Source organism: Numenius arquata, chromosome 2 (genome assembly GCF_964106895.1).
Source record: "Numenius arquata chromosome 2, bNumArq3.hap1.1, whole genome shotgun sequence".
Classification (NCBI taxonomy): Eukaryota; Metazoa; Chordata; class Aves; order Charadriiformes; family Scolopacidae; genus Numenius; species Numenius arquata.
The window spans coordinates 132,897,640-132,917,200 of record NC_133577.1 but is presented as its reverse complement, the minus strand read 5'-3'; the positions used below and the strand labels follow the sequence as shown (position 1 = coordinate 132,917,200).

The window sequence follows — 19,561 nt, the reverse complement described above, 5'->3', positions numbered from 1 at the left end:
GCTGAGGTGGCTGTGGGTGGAACCGGTGTCTCTTCGCGGAGCCGTGCTGGGGTCGGCGGGCGCGGGCCGGCGGTAGGTCGGTGCCTTCCTCCGCCTCTTGGTGCTGTCTTTCCGCTGTGTGCGGTCTGCGGGGCCGGGGCTGTCGCCCGGCTCTGGGCGGTGGTCGCGGACCTGGGTCTCCGCCGTGCAGCGCTGGGACGCTGCTGCCAGCCATGCGGGGGGCAGCCATGCGGGGGGCGGCCCTGCAGGGCCTGGGGAACCGGGACGGGTTCGCAGCTTCTCGGGGTCCCGGGCGGTGAGGAGCAGCGGGGCGGGCTGGGCCGGCGGCGGTCTTCTCTCTCCCGGGCTCAGTGGTCCCGCCAGGCCCCTCCGCGCCGGTGCCCGCACTGCGGCCGTGCCGCCCGTCGCCGGCGGTCAGACCCGGTGTCCAGGTGTTCCCGGCCCGGGAAGGTTTCTTCCCTGGGAGGCCGCCGGAGGCATTGTGTTGGGGAGACTCTCGTCGGTAAATGTGCCGGACTAGTGGGGCAACCGAGCGCTCCTGCAGCTGGGTCGGGGCTGGCTTCCCCTTCCCTTGGTGGAAGGTTGTTGCCAGCTCCCGAGGGCTGGGATGGTGGGTGGCAGCGGTGGTCGAGATCTGCTGCTCTCCTTCCATCCTTGTCCCTTTCAGAGCCCCTCTGCACAGTGGGAGAGGTTTGGTCCAGGGCAGGGGTACAGCAGCGATGCCTTCAATGCCTGTTTGCTTTCAAAAGAAGGGAAATGCAAAGAATTAAACTTACTTTATGTATAATAAATGTATAATAGAATAAATTAGGGAAAACCATTGTCAAGTCTGTCTTCCTTATGGCTACCTAGAGATAGAAATGTGTGTATTTATGCACTGCTTACTGCTTGTATGCAGACTGTCCTATGGCTAGTGATGGGTTTAGGTAGCTTGGATGAGTAAGGGAGGTGTATTTCAGAGTAAAGGAGCCTCTTCTAGAACACCACTGGTAGTCCCAGTGTTCAAAATAGTCATATGAGCAAAAGTTTTATTAGTCATAGAAATGCTGAGCAAAACATTATTTTCAGCTACAACCAGAACACAAACTGTACTGGCTTACATCCTGTACACAGTGGGGGTCTTTTGTGTTCTGCTATTAATTACAAAAATGGGAATCTATACCAAAGTCATTATGACTCTGGAAGAGCGATAGTCTCGTCCCTGAAAGCAGTACTATTTAGTTTATTTGGGTGAGGCAGTGGAACACGGAATAACCTCTGTCCTTTTGTATTTGTCTACTTCTGTTTATGAGGAAATTGGCCGACATTATATAATGCTTTCCTGGTATAAGGTCAGAAGTAAACATGAAGTGCAAGCACCAGGGTGTTCCTGCCACAAGTCCTTCAGGGTAATTCATAAGACAGCTACCACCTCACGTGCAGACTGTTGGCTTTGAGACAGTATTTAAAGCTATGTTATGCTTGTTCCCGGGTTTACTCTTGGGGAGAGTTTGAAGAAGACTGAGGCAGGGTCTTTACAGTGGTGCCCAGTGACAGGACCAGAGACAATGAGTACAAACTGAAACACAGGAGGTTCCCTCTGAACATCAAGAAGCACTTTTTTACTGTGTGGGTTACTGAGCACAGGCTGCCCAGGGTGGTTGTGGATCCTCTGTCCCTGGAGATATTTAAAAGCTGTCTGGACGTGGTCCTGAGCAGCTGTCTCTATGTCTCTGGGCAGCTGGTGGTCCTGTTTGAGCAGGGAGGTTGGACCAGATGACCTGGTCTAGCTTCACCCATTCTGTGATAAGATCCTCCCTGAGCCTTCTCTTTGTTTTCCTATGCTGAATTTGCTCCAGCAAGTTCCCACCTCTTTTATGGTGAGCTAGGACTGGATGCGGTACTCCAGATGTGGTCTCACCAGCGCTGAGTAGAGAGGAAGGATCACCTTCCTCTTGGCATTGCTCCTAATGCAGCCCAGGATGGTGTTGGCCTTTGCCATGAGGGTGTATTGTTGGCTTGTGCTCAGCTTGTTGTCCACCATGATGGTCCTTCACTGCAGAGCTGCTTTCCGGCTGATCTGCCTTCAGCACCTGCTGGTGCATGTGGTAATACTTCCGCAGGTGCAGGAGGAGTTGGCATTTCTCTTTGTTGAACTTCAGGAGGCTCCTGTTGGCCCATTTCCCAGCCTGCCCAGGCTCTGGATGGGGTCTCGGCCACTCCTTCCAGCTCTGTCAGCCCAGGTGCGCTGCTGGGTGCCCCCTGTCAGGCCCTTGCACTTGTGTGTGACCAGTTGGTGCTCCCTAGCTTGATCTTCTTTGCTCCAGACTTTCCACCCGGTGTCAGTGGACTTGGATTCCTGAAGCCTGGTCTTGCCACTGAAAACTGAGGGAAAGGAGACGGTGAGGACTTCAGCCCTTTCTGTGATCAGGGCCCCTGCTACATCTAGCAGCAGGCCTGTGTTTTCCCTATGCTTCCTTTTGCTGTTTATATAATTGTAGAATCACTTTTCATTCCCCTTCACATCCCTTGCCATGTTCAGCTCACCTGAGAATATAATTTAAAGGTGAGCACAAAAGATGTGAATCTATAAGACTTGAGTTTGGGTCATTGAAGTCCATGCCTGTGCCAGTAGTTGCAGACAAGCCCTGGTCCCTCTGTTTGCATGTGGAGGAGCCAAGTGTAAGCCAAGCCCAGCAAGGCACGAGTTCAGTAGCAAGTTAACATAGCCTGGACAAAGGCCAGGGAATCGCTCGCTTCTCAACATGGCCCATGTACACCTGCTTGAAATTGTAATACCTGTAGCATGCAGATTATGTGCTGAGGCCCAGACGTATTTCTGGTTACAACAGATGTCTGCAGATGCCTAGATTCTACTTTTTTCCATTTTTCTAATACCACTTCTAACAATTAGTCTGTTGGTTCTATCGATCCTGAATGGTGTCATCTTATGTTACCTCATGTCACATCTCAATGATATATTGTGCATTTGTGACTTTAGGAAGCTGTGGCCTAATGCTCAATAGGAAGATCAGGTGCAGCCTCTTCAAATATCGGTAACAGTCAGAAAGAGGCATTTTTGCATTTGGGTGACTGTTTTCTAAAATGTGCTTTTACCATTGCCAAGACAGCAGGGTCTGTTCCTCACTGGGGTATTGTGGGGGTGGGGGTTTACAAAACTCTAAATTCTTTATTACTTTTATAATGAACCAGGGGTTCCAGGTCTTTAAATGAGTCTTTTATATTACCAGCTTGGTGAATAGTTGAGGATGACAGGAGAAATTTCTCTAGTAGGAACAGGAAAACTATATTATTGTGGAATTCCATGCCTCGGTCTCACTCGGGGCCGGTGAGAAATCAGCAGACCAGCAGTACTTTTTTCACTGGCCGTTGTATTGATAGGGAACATAGACAGTCCTGGCTGGCTGACAGTATGCTGCATGAGTACTTTCATCCTCTAGAACTCTTTGCAAGAGACCGTTCGGGGCCTGGCTTCTTGCCTCATGTCTTTTTGCTTCACTAACCGCTTTGGAGGCGGTTTGCTCTATAGGCTGAAGAGACACTAAGCTCATGCCGTACAGCATAAGAAACCAAAGCATGTCTGCAAGAGCAGGAGAAAATCAGTTTCCTGAATGGGGAAGAACTTTTTATGCTTATTGCAAGTGATTGACTATAATAATCCCGAAGTGTACTGTGTAGGATGAAAAATGGGCTTATTTCTTTACTGTTGGATAAATTATTTTCCTCTTTCCTTCCCCCCCCCCCCCCCCGCCCTTCCTTAAAGAGTCTTGGTTCATGCAACCTGTCAGTGCCCAAAAGACAGAAAAGAATGGCGTGAAGGACCTGTGTGTGACTGCTGTGCCTTGGAAACCTCTATACTACTGAATAAGCAGAGCTATGAGCTACTCAGTGCATAAAAGAGGTTGGTATTCACATACCCTTTTCTGCTATCGATACTCTAATGTGCATTGTGGCACTTCCTACATCTGCAAAATCAGATGTTTAGAAGGTGTGGCTGCTACAGAAAAATAAAGTACGTAGCAATCTATGAGGAAAAATTTCCTTACTAGGATAAAGGAGGTCAGGAGTGAGTGGGTCATCGTAGCCAGATTTAGAAGCCTGCTTCTAGCTAAACAGTCAGCTTGTCATATTAAAAGATTCCATTTGATGGAGATAGTTTACATTACAGTAACTAACGTGAGTTTGCCTGGTTTCAATTTGCACTACTGGAGCTTCTTTTATGTTTGTACAAATTATTTTGCCAATTTCAGGCACAGACTTAGAGTTGGGACAGATCTATAGCTTCTCTGTTAAGAGATGTCAAGTGTCACGTGTGACCTTTCTTCATAGAATACTAGAATGATTTAAGTCTTAAGGGACCTTGGGAGTTCATTTGGTCAGACCCTCTGCTCTTAGCATGGCTGACTTCAAAGTTAGATCAGACTGCTCTGGGCCTATTCCAGAATTTTTTTTATCATTTTCCCTGTGTGCATTTTTTTTTTCTGATTGAAATTTCTTTTGCTGCAACTTTTGTCCACTGCTTCATGTCCATCTGCTGTGCATCTCGTAAGAAATGTCTGGCTCTGTCTTTAGCTACCTAATAGGCAATTATAGGGAAGACAGCAATTATATCCCCCTCCCCACCCGTTTTTCTCAAGGCGGAACAAGCTAAGCGTTCTCAGCCTCTCTGTATGACTTGGGGGCTTTCTGCTGTGCTTGCTTCAGTTTGTCCCTATCGTTTTTGTGTATCGGGGAGCTTGAAAGTGGACACTGTACTTCAAACGTAGTCTTACAAGTGCTAAATAAAAGAATAATTGCCTCCCTCAGCCTGCTGACTGCGGTCTTATCAATGCAGTTCGGTATACAGTTGACCTCTGCTGCGAGAGCACATCTGCTCTCATGTTGAGCTTGTCCACCAGCATCCCTGGGTTGTCTTCTGCAACGCAGTTTCACAGCCAGTCGGTCCCCAGCCTGTACTACTGCCTGTGTTTGTTCCATCCCAGGTGTAGAGCTCTGTATTTGCCTTTTTTGAACTTGATGATTTTTCTGTCCATCTGTTTCTCTAGCCTGTTGAGATCCCTCTGGGTGGCAGCTCTATACGTCGGCTTATCCACTGCTCATTAGAATTTGGTGAACTTACTGAGGTGAATTGCATCCCATTGTCTGGGTTAATAATGGAGAACTTAATCTGCCATTCTCCTCAAAATGGCAAATCATGCATTTCTGGCTGGTACTGCTGCGTTTTTCTTGTTCTTCACCTCCAATTCCTGGATCGTTTCAGCTCCTGAATTTCAAGGAAAGGAAAGAAGCTGTGCTAAGCAGCAGCCAGAGCAACATGCCCTCTCCAGACTATTCCCCTATGTCAAGGTCCTGTCATGTCACATATGTGACATGCAGAGGTCTCACCATCTCTCTAAGGTGACACACTTACATCTACTCAGCAGGCATCAGGGCTGAGTTGACCATTCCCACTACTTATTAACAAAAAGCTTCTTGTATGTATTTGTAGGCCATGTTTGGCCTGTAAGTGACTTCATTTAAGAATCATCCCCTGCTTTTGTAGAGGCAGAGAGCCTGGCTGCTATTGTTAATGTAATCATTTCTTTATTCCTGAGGTTTTACTTTGGCTTTTCTCTCTTGGAAGAAGAGACGTATTCCCTGTAAGCCTGGTCTCCTCTGTAACGTTAGAGATAAGCATGAAGGGATGCTTATTCTTCTTAGCAGTTTTGACTCTGTAACTGTATTCTGACTTTTGTTTTAGGCTGAAGATGCTGAGCCGTTTGTCAGGTTTAGCGAGTACTGTTTTGCAAGAGCTGTCAGGTGATGATGGAGATGCAGTTACTGAATCCTCTGTTGCTGTAAGTACGGTTTTACAGTTTTTAGATCTAAAGATTTTCAGATCTTACTGAGAGTTAGTTTGGAGAGCGTGAATCGTTTGACTGCTCTGAGAACTGTTTCCTTCTTCATTGCTGAGCACCAGACTGAGCTGTCGTTCCACTCTGCTCCTATGTTCCTGACCTCTTCAGTCAGCGCTTTTGTGGGACAGACCATAATCTCCTTAGTTCCTACATCTCAAGGTGATCCTACAAAACAAACTAGAATTAGGGTGAAGAAAGACTTTTTTTAAGAGTACTAATGATCCCGTGTAGCAGACAGGGGAGCTCTGTGTGATTGAGTAGCAGTGGAAGGCTGGATCTGTGCGTTGCCGTACCACTTATTTCAGATTTGCTGGTGTTGTGTTCAGCAAAGGTGCTCTTTTTTTGTGCATTGGCTCATGTGTATCCTGAGCTTTACTCCTGGTTTCAGCTAACTGTGTATAGTTCTGTAGGCTACATGAAATGCTTGCAGGGAACAGAGTGCAGCATTTAGGAGTGGAGCTGAATATATCATTTGGAAGCTGTGCTGCAGTCTGCTTAGACTTTTTTCCTCCGTAGCACTCATTTCACTGTTTCAGGTACAAGCTCTAGAGCCAGAAGCAGAAAGCATGGAGGAGGCACCTGAGGACCTGTTGGAGCGCCTAGCCCACACAGAAAAACTTGTTGTTCAGCTGAAGGATTTGATCCGAGAGAAGGATGCCCTGCTCCAGCAAAAAGAAACTGTACTCAAGGTATCATTTCTTTTATCGGGGACCTGGGAGCAAGAGTAGAAACGCTGTTTCAGCTTTCTATGCAGGGCAGTCTCTGGTTTCTTTTGAACATCTGGGACACCTGCACTACTAAATGCATCAATGCCAGAGAACTATTGAAATCCTAACCCAGGAGATGTAGGATAACTTCTGTTCGTTTTGCTTAGGGGTAATTCCTTCTAGAGTAGATAAGTTACATCCAAGTTATGTAGCATTTTGTCTCGGAGCTCCTCGAGGCTTGTGCAGATTCCTGGTGGCTCTGATAAACACTAGTATCTTTTGTGTGAGGTTTTTCTTTCCCCACTTCAGAGTGTTTGAGACAGAGTAGGCTGTGCTGCAGTCACCTAGCATTCCAGTGGTTTCATGGCACGTGACCAAAGATACGTACTGCTTACCCTGAGGCATGACATGAGAGAAAGTGCAGTTACCTGAGACAGTGAGGGGCTGCATACAGCAGAGGAAGTCAAACTGAGTTTGTGCTGACTGCTAGAAGTCCCTTGAGTGATCTGTCCCTTGAAGGGACAGTACTAGAGCAGAAGTGAACTATTTGCTGTGTGTAGTGCTTCAGAGCAAATTTGTTTCCTGGATGTGTTTAAATTAGCACTGTTACTGTGGAGGCAGGTTTGGACAAAAAACAGCAGACCGACAAATTATGTGAGTTTTTCAAGTGATGCTTTCCGGGTGATAGCACTAGAATTTTAAGTGCACTCAGTTTGTGTCCTTCGTTTACAGGAAGAGCGAGAGGCTGCAGACGCTAAACTGATGAAGCTTAAACTTCAGGCCAAAGCCAAGCTGGCCACTCTGAACAAACGCATTGAGGAGCTGACAGAGAAAGGATCACTGTTGTCTGCGCAGACCTTGTCAGAAGAGCAAGTCTATCCCAAGGTGGGGAGAACAGGGCTACTTAAGAGATGTTAGCCTCTGCTGATAGGCTGGTGCCACCCTACGTTTCAGGTCCCAGTGAGCTAGCAGGTCCCATCTCTTGTTAGCAGGAGGTTCATAGTCCCAGCAAGGATGTCTGTGCTGGAGGAAGCCGGTCTGTTCAGTTTCTTTGTACCGCAGCTGCCCCTGGGGTTCACACCTCGATCTCATCGAGGGTATGGGCTGGTTTCACTTTGTGTACTTTCAGTGAGCTGTTGTAGCCAAGTTCTTTCCTGCAGAAATCACACATCTGCCTGAGCTGTAAGTTTCAAAATGTTATCGGTCATGTGAGTATGGCAAAGGAGGGGGAAAGTTGGCTGAAATACAAGATCAACGAGGCAAGGAGGTCATTAAAATTGAAAGGTAGTAATTTAAATGTGTTTTTAAAAAAATTTAAAAACCCAGCCGTTATAGCTTCCTGTGCTAACACAAAGTTTTATGGTTAACAAACCATAATTGTGTAAAGCTAGGTAAAAAACGAGGGGAAAGTGTGCTGTACCAAGACATTAAAGCAGCTATTAGCTACTAGATAGAAACTCCCATCAGAGCTGGTAATTTTTAAAAAATTAATTGTTCTGCTGACCACATAGTTTTCTTTAAAAAGTTATTAATATTAAACAAGGGAAATGTGATAGCAGTCCAAACAGATTGCAGGACATCAGATGATGCTCATTAAACCAGAGAAGATAAGGGTTATTTGAAACATTAAAAAAAAAGATTAAAATATAGCAAGCATTAAATGGTGAGTGAGAGCTGTGAGGTGAGAGGTGACTACTAATGGCGTAGAGATTGGTTCCGTGACTTCTGCTTACTATTTTTGATTGATGGCATCATAAAATCATAGAATTATAGTGTAATATAATACTGTAATCCTAAATAATACTGTAATTCACTTTACAGTACAATCTTGAGAATCTTTCTCAATGCAAAGCAGCATTTGGTTTTCATACAGGAAGAATTGGATGATCTTGAGGATTGACATAATAGAAAAATAAAGCAAAATTTAGTGAGTGCAAGGTCAAGCAGTTGTGATATCCTGTCACTGTGTACTGCAAGGCCATGACAGAAATCTCCCAGCTACAGAATCACATGGGGTTGGAAGGGACCTCCAGAGATCATCTAGTCCAACCCCCCTGCCAAAGCAGGTCCTACAGAGGACAATGAAGGCCCCAGAATCTACTTAGCAACGTCACTTCGCTTTGCTGTCCTGCTGCTGAGACTTTTTTTAGCTTGTTCATCTGTAGCATGTGTAGACCTGTGTGCTGTTATATTATTTTGTGTAGACTTGCTGTTATGGACTAATGAGTGTTCTTTCTTCAAAATTCAAATGTATCAGTTGAAGGCAAAATGAGAGAAAGCTTATCATCAGTTAATCAGTGTGGTGTAGATTTCAAAACGAGGCCTGTTCTTTTTTATTTAAGGCAAACAGTTATCCTTATGACTGTTGTACTGAGAATGGCAAGGTTTCATGCCGAGTGTTGTCACATTCTGTTCTCTTGGAATTAGGAAAGATAAATTCTGAGAGCAGAAAAAGACTTTCCATTCTCCTGCCACGTTTGGAGCTACTTTTACTAGACATTCAAAATAGCTTGGGTGCTTTTACTAGGCATCGACCAAGGCAGAGAGGAAACATCATTTCTTTCTACAGTTGTGTGAGGAAGGTAAGCACCGAGAAAGTGGGAAAACTGTTAAAGGGCAAGGACAGTACTGACAGGTGAATAGATGGGTGTAAATTAGCCATTAAGAAAAATGACCACCTAACTAGAGGAACAAGGTCTTAATACGGTCTCCGGTGGAAATGATGCGGACCAGAGCCTTGTTGGTTTTGGGTTAGAACTTCATTTAAGAGAAATTATGTAAGGGCAGTTACCTACAATATTATGTATTTGACCCAGAAAGCACTTTCTAGATACTTTCTTGTAAGGTTAGACTTACTGAGAAGCTACACATCCCTTTATTTATTCGGAATTATTTCCCTAAGTAGATGCTGTCTTGAATAATGGTGGTATTTCCTAAACAGATACCCCGTCATTTGAAGACAAAAAACTTAGATTAAGGTTGCATGTTGTGCTGAGGTATTGAATGTTTGTGGTTCCTTTTGGAAATCACAAGGGATAAATATAGCAAAGGGTTTTTTTTTTCTCTCCATGATACCCCATGAGAAGGCTGTATTTTAAATATCTGATTGGTACTATTACTTTCTGGGCTTTTAACAGTGTGCCTCACTTTCGGAAGAATCAAAATATCATAGAATCATAGAATGGTTTGGGTTGGAAGGGACCTTAAAGCCCATTCAGTACCACCCCCTGCCCTGGGCAGGGACACCTCCCACCAGAGCAGGTTGCTCCAAGCCCCCTCCAACCTGGCCTTGAACCCCTCCAGGGATGGGGCAGCCACAGCTTCTCTGGGCAGCCTGGGCCAGGCTCTCACTACCCTCGCAGCGAGTGAAATATCAATTTATATCTTTCTATTAAGTAGTTGGTATTTGTATACAGAACAATTGAGGCTCCTCTTAATTTGTGTTTACCCACTTTTAAAGTTTATGTGCAGATATAAGAGTTTATACAGTTGGGAAAACAAGGTATTTGACAGCTTGAGCTCTGGGAACTTTGTAGCTGTGCTACTATCCTTAGTTGCAATTCTCCACCAGCGTGCGAGCACTTTATCAAAAGCTTTTTGAAATCTGACACTAAATATCAATCCTAAAAGCTAATCCCAAGTAAACAGACTAATTCATCTTTCCCCCCTAGCAACTGGTTTGCCCCAACCTTATAAATGATATATATCCCTGGCTTCTTAAACCTTCTGGCACTTACGTTGTTTTGTTTTTACTCCCTGTTCTACTTCTAAGCTGAAGAACAATTAAAGCTTTCCTTGTCTATTTTACCTGCTTCCAAAGACCTTCTGTGGAGGTGACACATCTTTTGAGGAATGGTAGCTTCTTACTTATTCTTATTACACTGACTTATAAGTCCTTCTAAAAGCCTTCATAAATTTTTCAGCATGGGTTTAAAATTTCAGACATAAATACTCTCTAGACTCCATTTGTTATTGGTGATCTTTGATCCAATACCTGTGCAAGGAAAAGGAAAGAGAATGTTTTACATATTCAGTCAAAAGTCCCCAGTACAAAGTGCTTGAAGTAGTTGGGAGTGCTGAGATGATAACAATAGAAGTATTTTTCCTGCTTCTTGGTGACAGTGTTGATACGCTGGACCTATTGTGCAGCTCCGTGTTAAGTAGGTGTACAACCGTGGCATTAGAGAACTGCCAGCCATACAGATGGTCTTTGAGAAGCTAAAAGAGTGCAGGTGTAGTATGTCTGAGTAGACATAGTCTAAGCACATGTTTTATGTGAAATGTTGTCTGAGTTTAAATTTCATGGTCATAAACAGAGGGTTTTAGTGCCTCAGAGTGGAGTAGAACTGACAATTGTTTGCATGTCCCCTTTGCTTATTCCTAACAGGTTCATTGCTATAAATCCCTTTAGTCTAAAGAGATTTCCATGGGCATTTTCTGTAATCCGGAATGTTTAATGTCTGCCCCTTTGGCATGCAGAGAATATTCTTCTATTGCTAATTTAAAAAAATGTTTAATTTCTGGTATTAGAGAAATCTGTTAAATTAAAAAGCCTCACAAATCAAGGTGGTCCTATCATTAAACTAAGGCAAATTATGTTATTAAATAAAATATATGGTAAACATCCATGGATAGTTAGCCATTCCAAAGGGATTTGACACTTCCCAATTAAAGACATCTTGTGCGTACTACACAGAAATAGGGAAAATAGTTACTTAATGTAGGACAACTTTAATTAAAGAAACAAAGAAAATGTAAAGTTAAGAAATTAAGAGATGTAGTAGAAATAAGCATCTGCTTAGGAATCAAGGGTGCAGTAGCATTCTATTTTTCTTTTTTTTTTTTTTTTTTGTTGACCAGTAATATTGCTCACTTTACTTTGTCCTGTTTCTTTTCTTCCTGCTTCTTTCCTCTTGCGATGTCAGAATAACCAAAATATAAGTGAAGGACACAGAGAGGAAGCCGAAGCACTAAGAGAGCAGCTCAGGGAGCGAGAGGAGACTGTTCAAGATCTGAAGGAACAGCTGGCTCTGGCAGAAGTGTATCGGAAAGATGCTGAAATCAAGTATGCAACACAGGTATAGAATTTTTTTTCTATTCATTAGTCTATGTGTCTGTGTTTCCCACCATTTACACCAGCATGATAGAATAGAGTAGTTCAGTTGGAAGGGACCTACAGCGATCATCCTGTCCAACTGCCTGACCAATTCAGGGCTGACCAAAAGTTAAACCATGCTAATAAGGGCATTGTCCAAATCCCTCTTAAACACTGACGGTCTTGGGGCATCGACCAACTGGATAACATGGGCAGAGGCACCCAGCACTCATGTCACACAGGCAGTGCCAGCAGCCTCACCCGGTTCCCCTCTATGGCAGCTCAGATGAGAGAACAGTGAGAATATACGCAATGTACATTGTGGACCTCACCATCAGCTGTGCTTAGACACTCAGTTTGCCCAGTAACTGGCCCCTGGATTCAAGTCTCCCCGCTTGCCAGCACGTGGACATGCAAAGCCCCAGGGCTCACAGCTCCCCTCCAGCTGCTGGTGCAGACCCATCAATGACAGTTAGAAATGGTGTTTGGTAAGAAGGACAGCTGCTGATCAGGGCAGGGCATGGCCAGACAAGCACATGGAGCAGCCACTGTTTACACAATTGGCCTTTTTTAATTCCCTAACCATATATTTTTTCATTTTTGTTCCTCCCCAAATCACCCAGGTACATCCATTTCCCTGCCTTTTGTTCCTCCTCTAAACATTCCATAAATCTTTTGCAATCCCAAGATGTTCTTCATCTGTGTCCCATGAGATATCCTGTGCCCCAAGGCAGTAACCACCCTTGGTAGTACTCCACCGTTAAGTCATCTTCATGGTTTCACATGTGGGCAGTGGGACTGATGGCTCTCTGAGGCTGGGGACAACAGGCCCTAGCAGGGCCTGGACAGGGTGTCCCTTCCTTCAAGTCAGAATTTGGGCTCTTCTCTGCCAGCTGTTGTATGGAAAGATTTTTATTAATACTCTGAATTGCAGGTTTAGCTTATGATCTCTGAATTGGGCTGCATCCTATACAAACAAAAACCCAGAAGTTTTATGAACTTGTGATCATATTCTGCGTATTCTGCATATTTTTAGATTAAATTTTACATGTTTTGCTTTTTGGGATCTGAAATATTATCAGTTAATATATATGTATTAGTAGGGTAAAGATACCATTTGACCAAGGTGACACAGAGGATTATCAAGCTGAAGACCTCATCATGCACGTAACATGGTGGTGCGTGTTGAAAGTAAGCCTGCATGTCTGTCAAGCTCGTAACCTTCTTTTGGGTTTTTTCATTTATTTTGTGGCTTATTTTTTCAGCTGAGCTGCCTGCAGGAAGTGATTCGGGAGAAGGAAGCTCTCCTAGAAGAGCAGGTTCACCAGCACCAAGCTGAATTGCTCACAATAGCAACCCAATCAGATCTGGAAGCAGAGATGCAGCAGGTATATTTGATATAATAATATTATTATGGGAGGAGAAAGAAAAAGAAATTTTACCAGTCTGAGCACACCCTGAGAGCATCAAAGTAACTCGGAAGGGGTGAGAAGAGATACGATTTCATTGGTTTGCATTGTTTTTGGGATGCTACTTTGAACTTTGAGTCCTAGCTTCAGTCTGCTGATTTGCTATCAGCAAGAAGTTAGAAAGAACGAACAGTTAAAAAGAAGTATTAAATTATTGTGCTCCAGTTTCCTCTTTGTAAAACAATGGTGAGTTCTTCCTACTGCATCAGGGCTCCAGAATGAGTGTCAACAAAAATGAAGTTGTCCAGGCTATTGAAGTAACTGTGTTGTGAAAACTAGGTGTGTGGATGAAACCAGGAAATCTAGCCCTCTTATGTTAGCCCCCAGATCCTGGTGTAGTACTCTCTTTCTCGCAGAACCTGCGTACGCTTCAGAGAAAGCTGGAGGAGCAGGAGGCAGCTCTGCTGGGACGAACTCAGGTGGTAGAACTGCTGCAGCATGAATTACATGCCGCTGAAGAACAAAACCAGGTATCTTTTCATGCTTTGCTTATTGCCTTACTCATGTGTAAGGGGTGGGTGGGTGGGGCCTTTTTCAGTAGCTCAGAAGCTATGAATATCTTCATGGCATGGTGGTTGGAGTCCCCTGACTACTCCTCTGTGGCTTTGACTCCCCTCATGCACATTATATGGTCAGAGGAAGATCTTGGTAGACATATAAACTTGATGCCATGTGGCTGAAGCTTCTCTTCCTCGCCATAAAGTAAAGGGAGCTCCTCATTGCCTTCCTCCTGAAACTGGCTGTGCTGGCCGTCCCCAGCTCCAGGAGGAGGAAGTTTGACAAAAGGAATTTTGGCAAGTGTTGGGTCTGTTTCTGTTCCTTGGCTGGCTTAAATCTCTGGTCAATGTTGACCAGCTTTCTGGGATCTTTCTTGAAGCAGCGGGCACCGTGTGGAGCACTATGTTACCTTCAGTTCCTGCATCAGCATTTTTGACCCCCTTTTCACATCCGCACTTTTGGTCTGGTTTTTAATTGTGCTCTGTAATTGCTGAGTTCCCCCTCTTTTGTTGTAGTCCTTCCTCCCCTTTTGGGAATCTTTCTTTCCTCTAAAAGAGAACTCACGGCAACTGTTCTATTGTTTCTTTCCTCTACATTCCCCTGCTCTAAATTAAGCCTTATCTTTTCTTTACCAAAACTGAGAGTTTTTGTTTCTCCCAGCATTGCTTTCTTGCAATTTGCAAATAGTAGGGCAGTTTCATTCTAACAAATTGAGATTTCTGCCACATTTATTTCCTCCTTTGTGCTACTTAGATATTTGAAAAGGATTTAATGGCAATTTTAAAATATAATTCAGGTACTTTGTTTTGGCAATGCATTGAAATAATTGAGAGTTAAATTCATTTCCATACCCTTTTACAGACACTCCTAGATCAGTGCCAGAAGATGGAAGCAGATCTAAGCTCTCTGAGAGATGTTCTAGATGCAGAGAGACGAGAGTCTCGAGATCTCAGAGAAAAGATGGAGCTGGAACTGGCCGAGAGGAAGCTCTCCTCCCATTGCGTGCAGGAGGAGGTGCAGCGTCTCTCAGAACAGCTGAAAGAGACAAGAAGAGCACATACTGAATTAGAGGTGAAGTATAAAGAACTGGAGCAGGACCAAAGGCTGGAGATGGAAGAGAAAAATCTGCAGATGAGTTGTCTCAAGGCATCTGAGCAAGAGCTGCGCTCCAGTCATGCTGCCCTTGTAGCCGAAAATGATCAGCTGAAACGGGACATTGACAGGCTGTTGGTGGTGTCTGCTGAAAACAGCGCTGTGGTACAGAAGCTGCAGGGTGAGCAAGGGCAGCAGTTTGGTGAAGCAGGTTCTCAAGAGCCTAAGGATCACTGGGCTGCCTTCTGTTTGGCTTTGGTTTGATAATAGCTTATAAGAAACTCTTAGTTATAACAATTGCTAATTGCATAGGAACATAGGGGTGGTTGCACTGTATCAAACTAAAGGTCTCTCTAGCACGATCCCACCTTTCTGTCTTTGGCAGTGACCAAAGTTGGTTGCAAGAGGAGGAGCATACGAGTAGGGCAGCATGTACGGTGCTTTCCTTGTGTACTATCCCAGCCTGTAGTCTTCTGAGGCTTATGGATTTTTTTCACACAGATGTATTTTTTAATCAATCTTAATAACTTGTGGGATTTTTTTCCATCAACTTCTGTAAGTTCTTTTTAGATGTGCCACATTCTCCAGAGTCTGAGTTTCTACTGAAATTATAAGTAAAACAACCAAGGAAAGCAAACAGTCCCATTTCCTCTGTAGTCCTGTATTAGAGCTAATAACGTTGATCTTGGGTCAAGCTATTATTTCAGATTGATTTTCTTTCAGCTCCTTTATGGCCCAAAACAGAAGCAGTGAATGAGACATAAGGGACTTAGCACATGTAGTGTTGTGCATATGTGTAAACTGGATGTATTTTAGAAAAAAAGGCAAGAGCACACCTTAACTCCCTTTTATTCCCTCCCTTAGATGAACTTGTACAGAAATCTGAAGAATTTCTCTGCTGTCAGAATGAGCTGTTGAAGAAACAGGTATGATCTTTTCATACAAGTCTCCTGAAATTTTCCCATATGTTGACAAATTGAAACAGAAGGAAATGTTTGGAATTCCATTTTTATGATGTATTGCATGAGAAAGGCCCATATGGGTTCTCTTAGCTGATGGGCAGATATGTTATGATTATGGAAGCCTGGAAAGAAATAGGAGTCAATTTGGGTAATTTAAAAGTTGCCAATTGATTTGTTAAAAGCTTGACTGAAAGATCAGAGACTAATGTATATGTATAAACTGTACTGAAATCTATCTTTCTCCTGTCCGTCCTATGTTTAAACAGGATGAAACAATTCCACAGGAAAAAATAATAAATCAGGAAGATCAGAGCGGGGCTTCACTCCTGCCTACAGAAAACTTGGAAAGACAGAAGATTGAAGGTGGTATGATTGATTACCTTACTTATTTGAATATTCTTAAATATTTGAGAATTATTTTTGCCTATTTTTAGATAATAAATGTGTCCATGATGGTTCATTATGCTTTTGTTGCCAAGAGCTTCAAAAATACTGCATAGTTCTTTCCAGTGGTAAAAGTAGAATTTAATTATAAAGGAGAAAAGGAACTGCTTGAATCTTGGACAGTGAACAGACTGACAGAAACACATACATAAACCATCTGGAATTACTAAAAGGACTGGGTTGTGCATCATAGGCCCTACCTGCACGGTGTTCTCTTATGATATGAAGCAGTGGTTGGTGTTCTGGCCATGAGGCAGAGTGAGCAGAACTTGTTACATGTATGGTTCTCATGCTTCATATTTCTGCATGTAGGATCTAGGGTGACAGGTGAAAAGAACACAAGGAAGATGTGGAAAAGCTAGGATGAAGGCAAGGGTGGTAATATTATGTGATTGCAGGCTTTTCCAGAAAAGGGTGCCAAGGTCAGCTTCATCGTGATAGGGCGTATTAATTTCGATGAATGGTTTTGGTTTATTGGCTTTTTTGTTCCATTAATGTCAATTTTGCTGAAGGATGGTAGAAAAAATTTTTGTATTGATAGAATCATGGAATTGTTTTGGTTAGAAGGGACCTTTCAGATCATCGAGTCCAACTATCAACCCAATGCTGCCCAAACCCACCACTGACCCATGTCCCTCAGCACCACGTCTGCCCAGCTTTAAAATCCCGCCAGGGATGGCAACTCCACCACTGCCCTGGGCAGCCTCTGCCAAGGCTTCTGTCGTGGTTTTGGCCGAATTTACCAAAACCAGACTGACGGATGGCCCTTCCCCCCTCTTCTCCCCCCCCCCCCCCCCCCAAAAAAGAGGAGAGAGGAGGAGAAAGAGATAAGGAGATTCAGAAGTTTAGAATGAACTAAACTACTTTAATGAAGAATTAATATTAAAATAAAAATAAAGAAGGTAATGAAATAGATACAATATATACAAAACCGTATCAAGCTCCCAGGGTGACAGTCACGTCACCAGCAGGCACTGGGGAAGTCCCAGACTGGACTCAGCGACGGATGGGAACTGGATTCCAGCTCTGGAGTCAGGAACACATGGATCGGGATCAAAGGCAGATGAAGAGAGTCCTCTCTGGATGTCGGCCATCGCAGGAAGAGGCTGACCCTTTGATCCCTCAGCTTTTATACTGAGCATGGGGCAGATGGGATGGAATACCCCAGTTGGTCAGGTTTGGGTCACCTGTCCTGTCCATTCCTCCCCACCGATGTGACCCCTCTACGTTTTTTCCGTTTCTGACCCTCTAAGGCGGCAAATAACGAAATTGGCTGCCCTTGGTTGTTATAGCAATAAGGATAAGCAAGGGCCTCCCTGCACACCATTCCTTGGCACGGAGCACAAACATTGGTCTTATCATTCTGAGAATGAGCAGTTTTCTCCACAATATGCCATTAATTTCAGAGTTAGAGGAGGCCTAGCTAGGATGTAAAATTACAGAACAGAAAATTGGTTCGGTTTTACTTCAAACCGGGACAGCTTCACAGCACTTTTGGTGAAGAAATTGTTCCCAGTCTCCATCCTAAACCTTCCTTGGCGCAACTTGAGGCTGTTTTGTCTTGTCCCTTCGCCTATTCCTTGGGAGAAGAGACCGAACACCCCTGGCTACACCCTCCTTTCAGGGAGTTGTAGAGAGTGAGAAGGTCTCCCCTCAGCCTCCTTTTCTCCAGGCTGAACACCCCCAGCTCCCTCAGCCGCTCCTCACAAGACTCGTGCTCCAGACCCCTCCCCAGCTCCGTTGCCCTTCTCTGGACACGCTCCAGCCCCTCAAGGTCTTTCCTGTCGTGAGGGGCCCAAAACTGGACCCAGCCCTTGAGGGGTGGCCTCACCAGTGCCCAGTCCAGGGGGATGGTCACTGCCCCGGTCCTGTTGACCACACTGTTCCTGATACAGGCCAGGAGGCTGTTGGCCTTCTTGGCTACCTGTCCTTATCCATCTACCAGTCCATCCATCAAACCCATGTCTCTGCAATTTAGTGGTAAGAATGTTGCGGGGACTATATCAAAGGCCTTACAGAAGTCCAGCTTTTAATCTGATATCATACCCTGAGTTAAGACTGAGTATATCCAGTATTATATTATATACTCCAGTATAATGAGTGCCGAGTAGAAGAAAACGTTTTTGATTGATCTGTGGCTAGGCTGCTGTTCAGACAGCCCAGGATGCTGTTGACCTCGTTTGCTGCCAGGCTTACTTGCTGGCTGATGTTTAGCCTAATGTCCAGCAGATCCTCTTCATCCTTTCTTGTGGAGCTGGTCCCAGCCTGCCTTCCCAGGGAAAGGACTTTACATTTGTCAGTGTTGAATTTCTTGAGGTTCCTGTTACCCTACCTGGCAGGGCTAGAAGAACGGGGCATCGGCTGCTTCCCCATAGCATGTTGTGTTCTCCAGACTTGAGTGTGGATTCTGCCACCTCCAAGTCACAGATAAAGATGTTAAACGGGAGAGGTCACAGATAGACCTCTGTGATGTTCCACTCGTTACTAGCCTCCAAACAGAGTATAACCTTCATAAATGGTGTTTATATGCCAGTTTACAGAAATATAAATGTAAAAATATTTTGAGTCAAACAGCAGCTGAGTTCTTGTACCAATCGTGACTTGGACCGTGGCCCTTTAGTGTTTTATTCTTCTCTAATTTTAACAATTTCTCATTTCGTTTTTATCCAAATGAAATTTGAAACGTTTTGCTACAGTTGTTCTTTCTTTCCCCTCCTTTATAAAAATGTTTCTTAAAACTTGAAACTCTATTAGCTGTCCTTAATTTTAGTCTATATAACAACAATTGTTCTTTTTAGAAAAGGTGCTTAAAACAGCATGTTGTTTTGGCGGTTTGCCTCTTTAAAAAAAACCCAAACCACACTACCCGGTGACAATATATCCACTACAGAAGTGTTACTAATAGCCATGTGCCCTGTCCTCTAAAGCTCCTGCAAGAATATCATCTTACTGTCTAAGTCGGAGTTTTCATTTTCAAAGGCATTGTTTGTGTTTGAATGTTTCAGAAATGCCACACTTGCAACTTGTTCTCCAGGAGCCGCAGCAGGAAACTGTGATGGTCGCAGAAGATGTGAAGCAGGTAATGATTAAGCAACTGAAATAAGCTAAAACAGGTCAAGGACTGGCCTTAAAACAGCTAAGCTGTTATAGCCTTTTTTAGCAATCCTCTTTGGAAGGTTATTATTAACTGGATTAATGATGAAAGACAGAAATAGCTTCCAAATGCTGCTTGTACTGTGTTCTTATCAGACTGCATTTCCCTTTGCTGGCTGTGTGGAATTCTTGTGTCCTTCATCCTCCCAATCCATATTTGTGCTATTTTCTGCCTCTTGTGAGTTAGTTCTTTGGCAAAACCATACACTAAACAAAGGCCAGTCCCAGGAAACGCAGTTCCCAA

General features: G+C 44.1%; 1 protein-coding gene across 2 annotated transcripts in view; it reads left to right on the top strand.

The window, feature by feature from the left end:
- Positions 1–19,561, top strand: part of GOLGB1 (golgin B1) — a 44,646-nt gene continuing 25,085 nt past the window's right edge. The window contains exons 1-12 of one of the 2 annotated variants that reach the window (XM_074165632.1): positions 1–72; positions 3,764–3,901; positions 5,741–5,837; positions 6,434–6,586; positions 7,337–7,489; positions 11,530–11,682; positions 12,965–13,087; positions 13,525–13,638; positions 14,528–14,939; positions 15,623–15,684; positions 15,987–16,086; positions 19,170–19,243. In XM_074165632.1, the coding sequence (XP_074021733.1) occupies positions 5,748–5,837; positions 6,434–6,586; positions 7,337–7,489; positions 11,530–11,682; positions 12,965–13,087; positions 13,525–13,638; positions 14,528–14,939; positions 15,623–15,684; positions 15,987–16,086; positions 19,170–19,243 (1,434 nt within the window). In that variant the 5' untranslated portion in view covers positions 1–72; positions 3,764–3,901; positions 5,741–5,747. Of the gene's footprint in view, positions 73–3,763; positions 3,902–5,740; positions 5,842–6,433; positions 6,587–7,336; positions 7,490–11,522; positions 11,683–12,964; positions 13,088–13,524; positions 13,639–14,527; positions 14,940–15,622; positions 15,685–15,986; positions 16,087–19,169; positions 19,244–19,561 lie in introns of those variants that run through there. The other variant, XM_074165643.1, reaches the window with a different exon arrangement.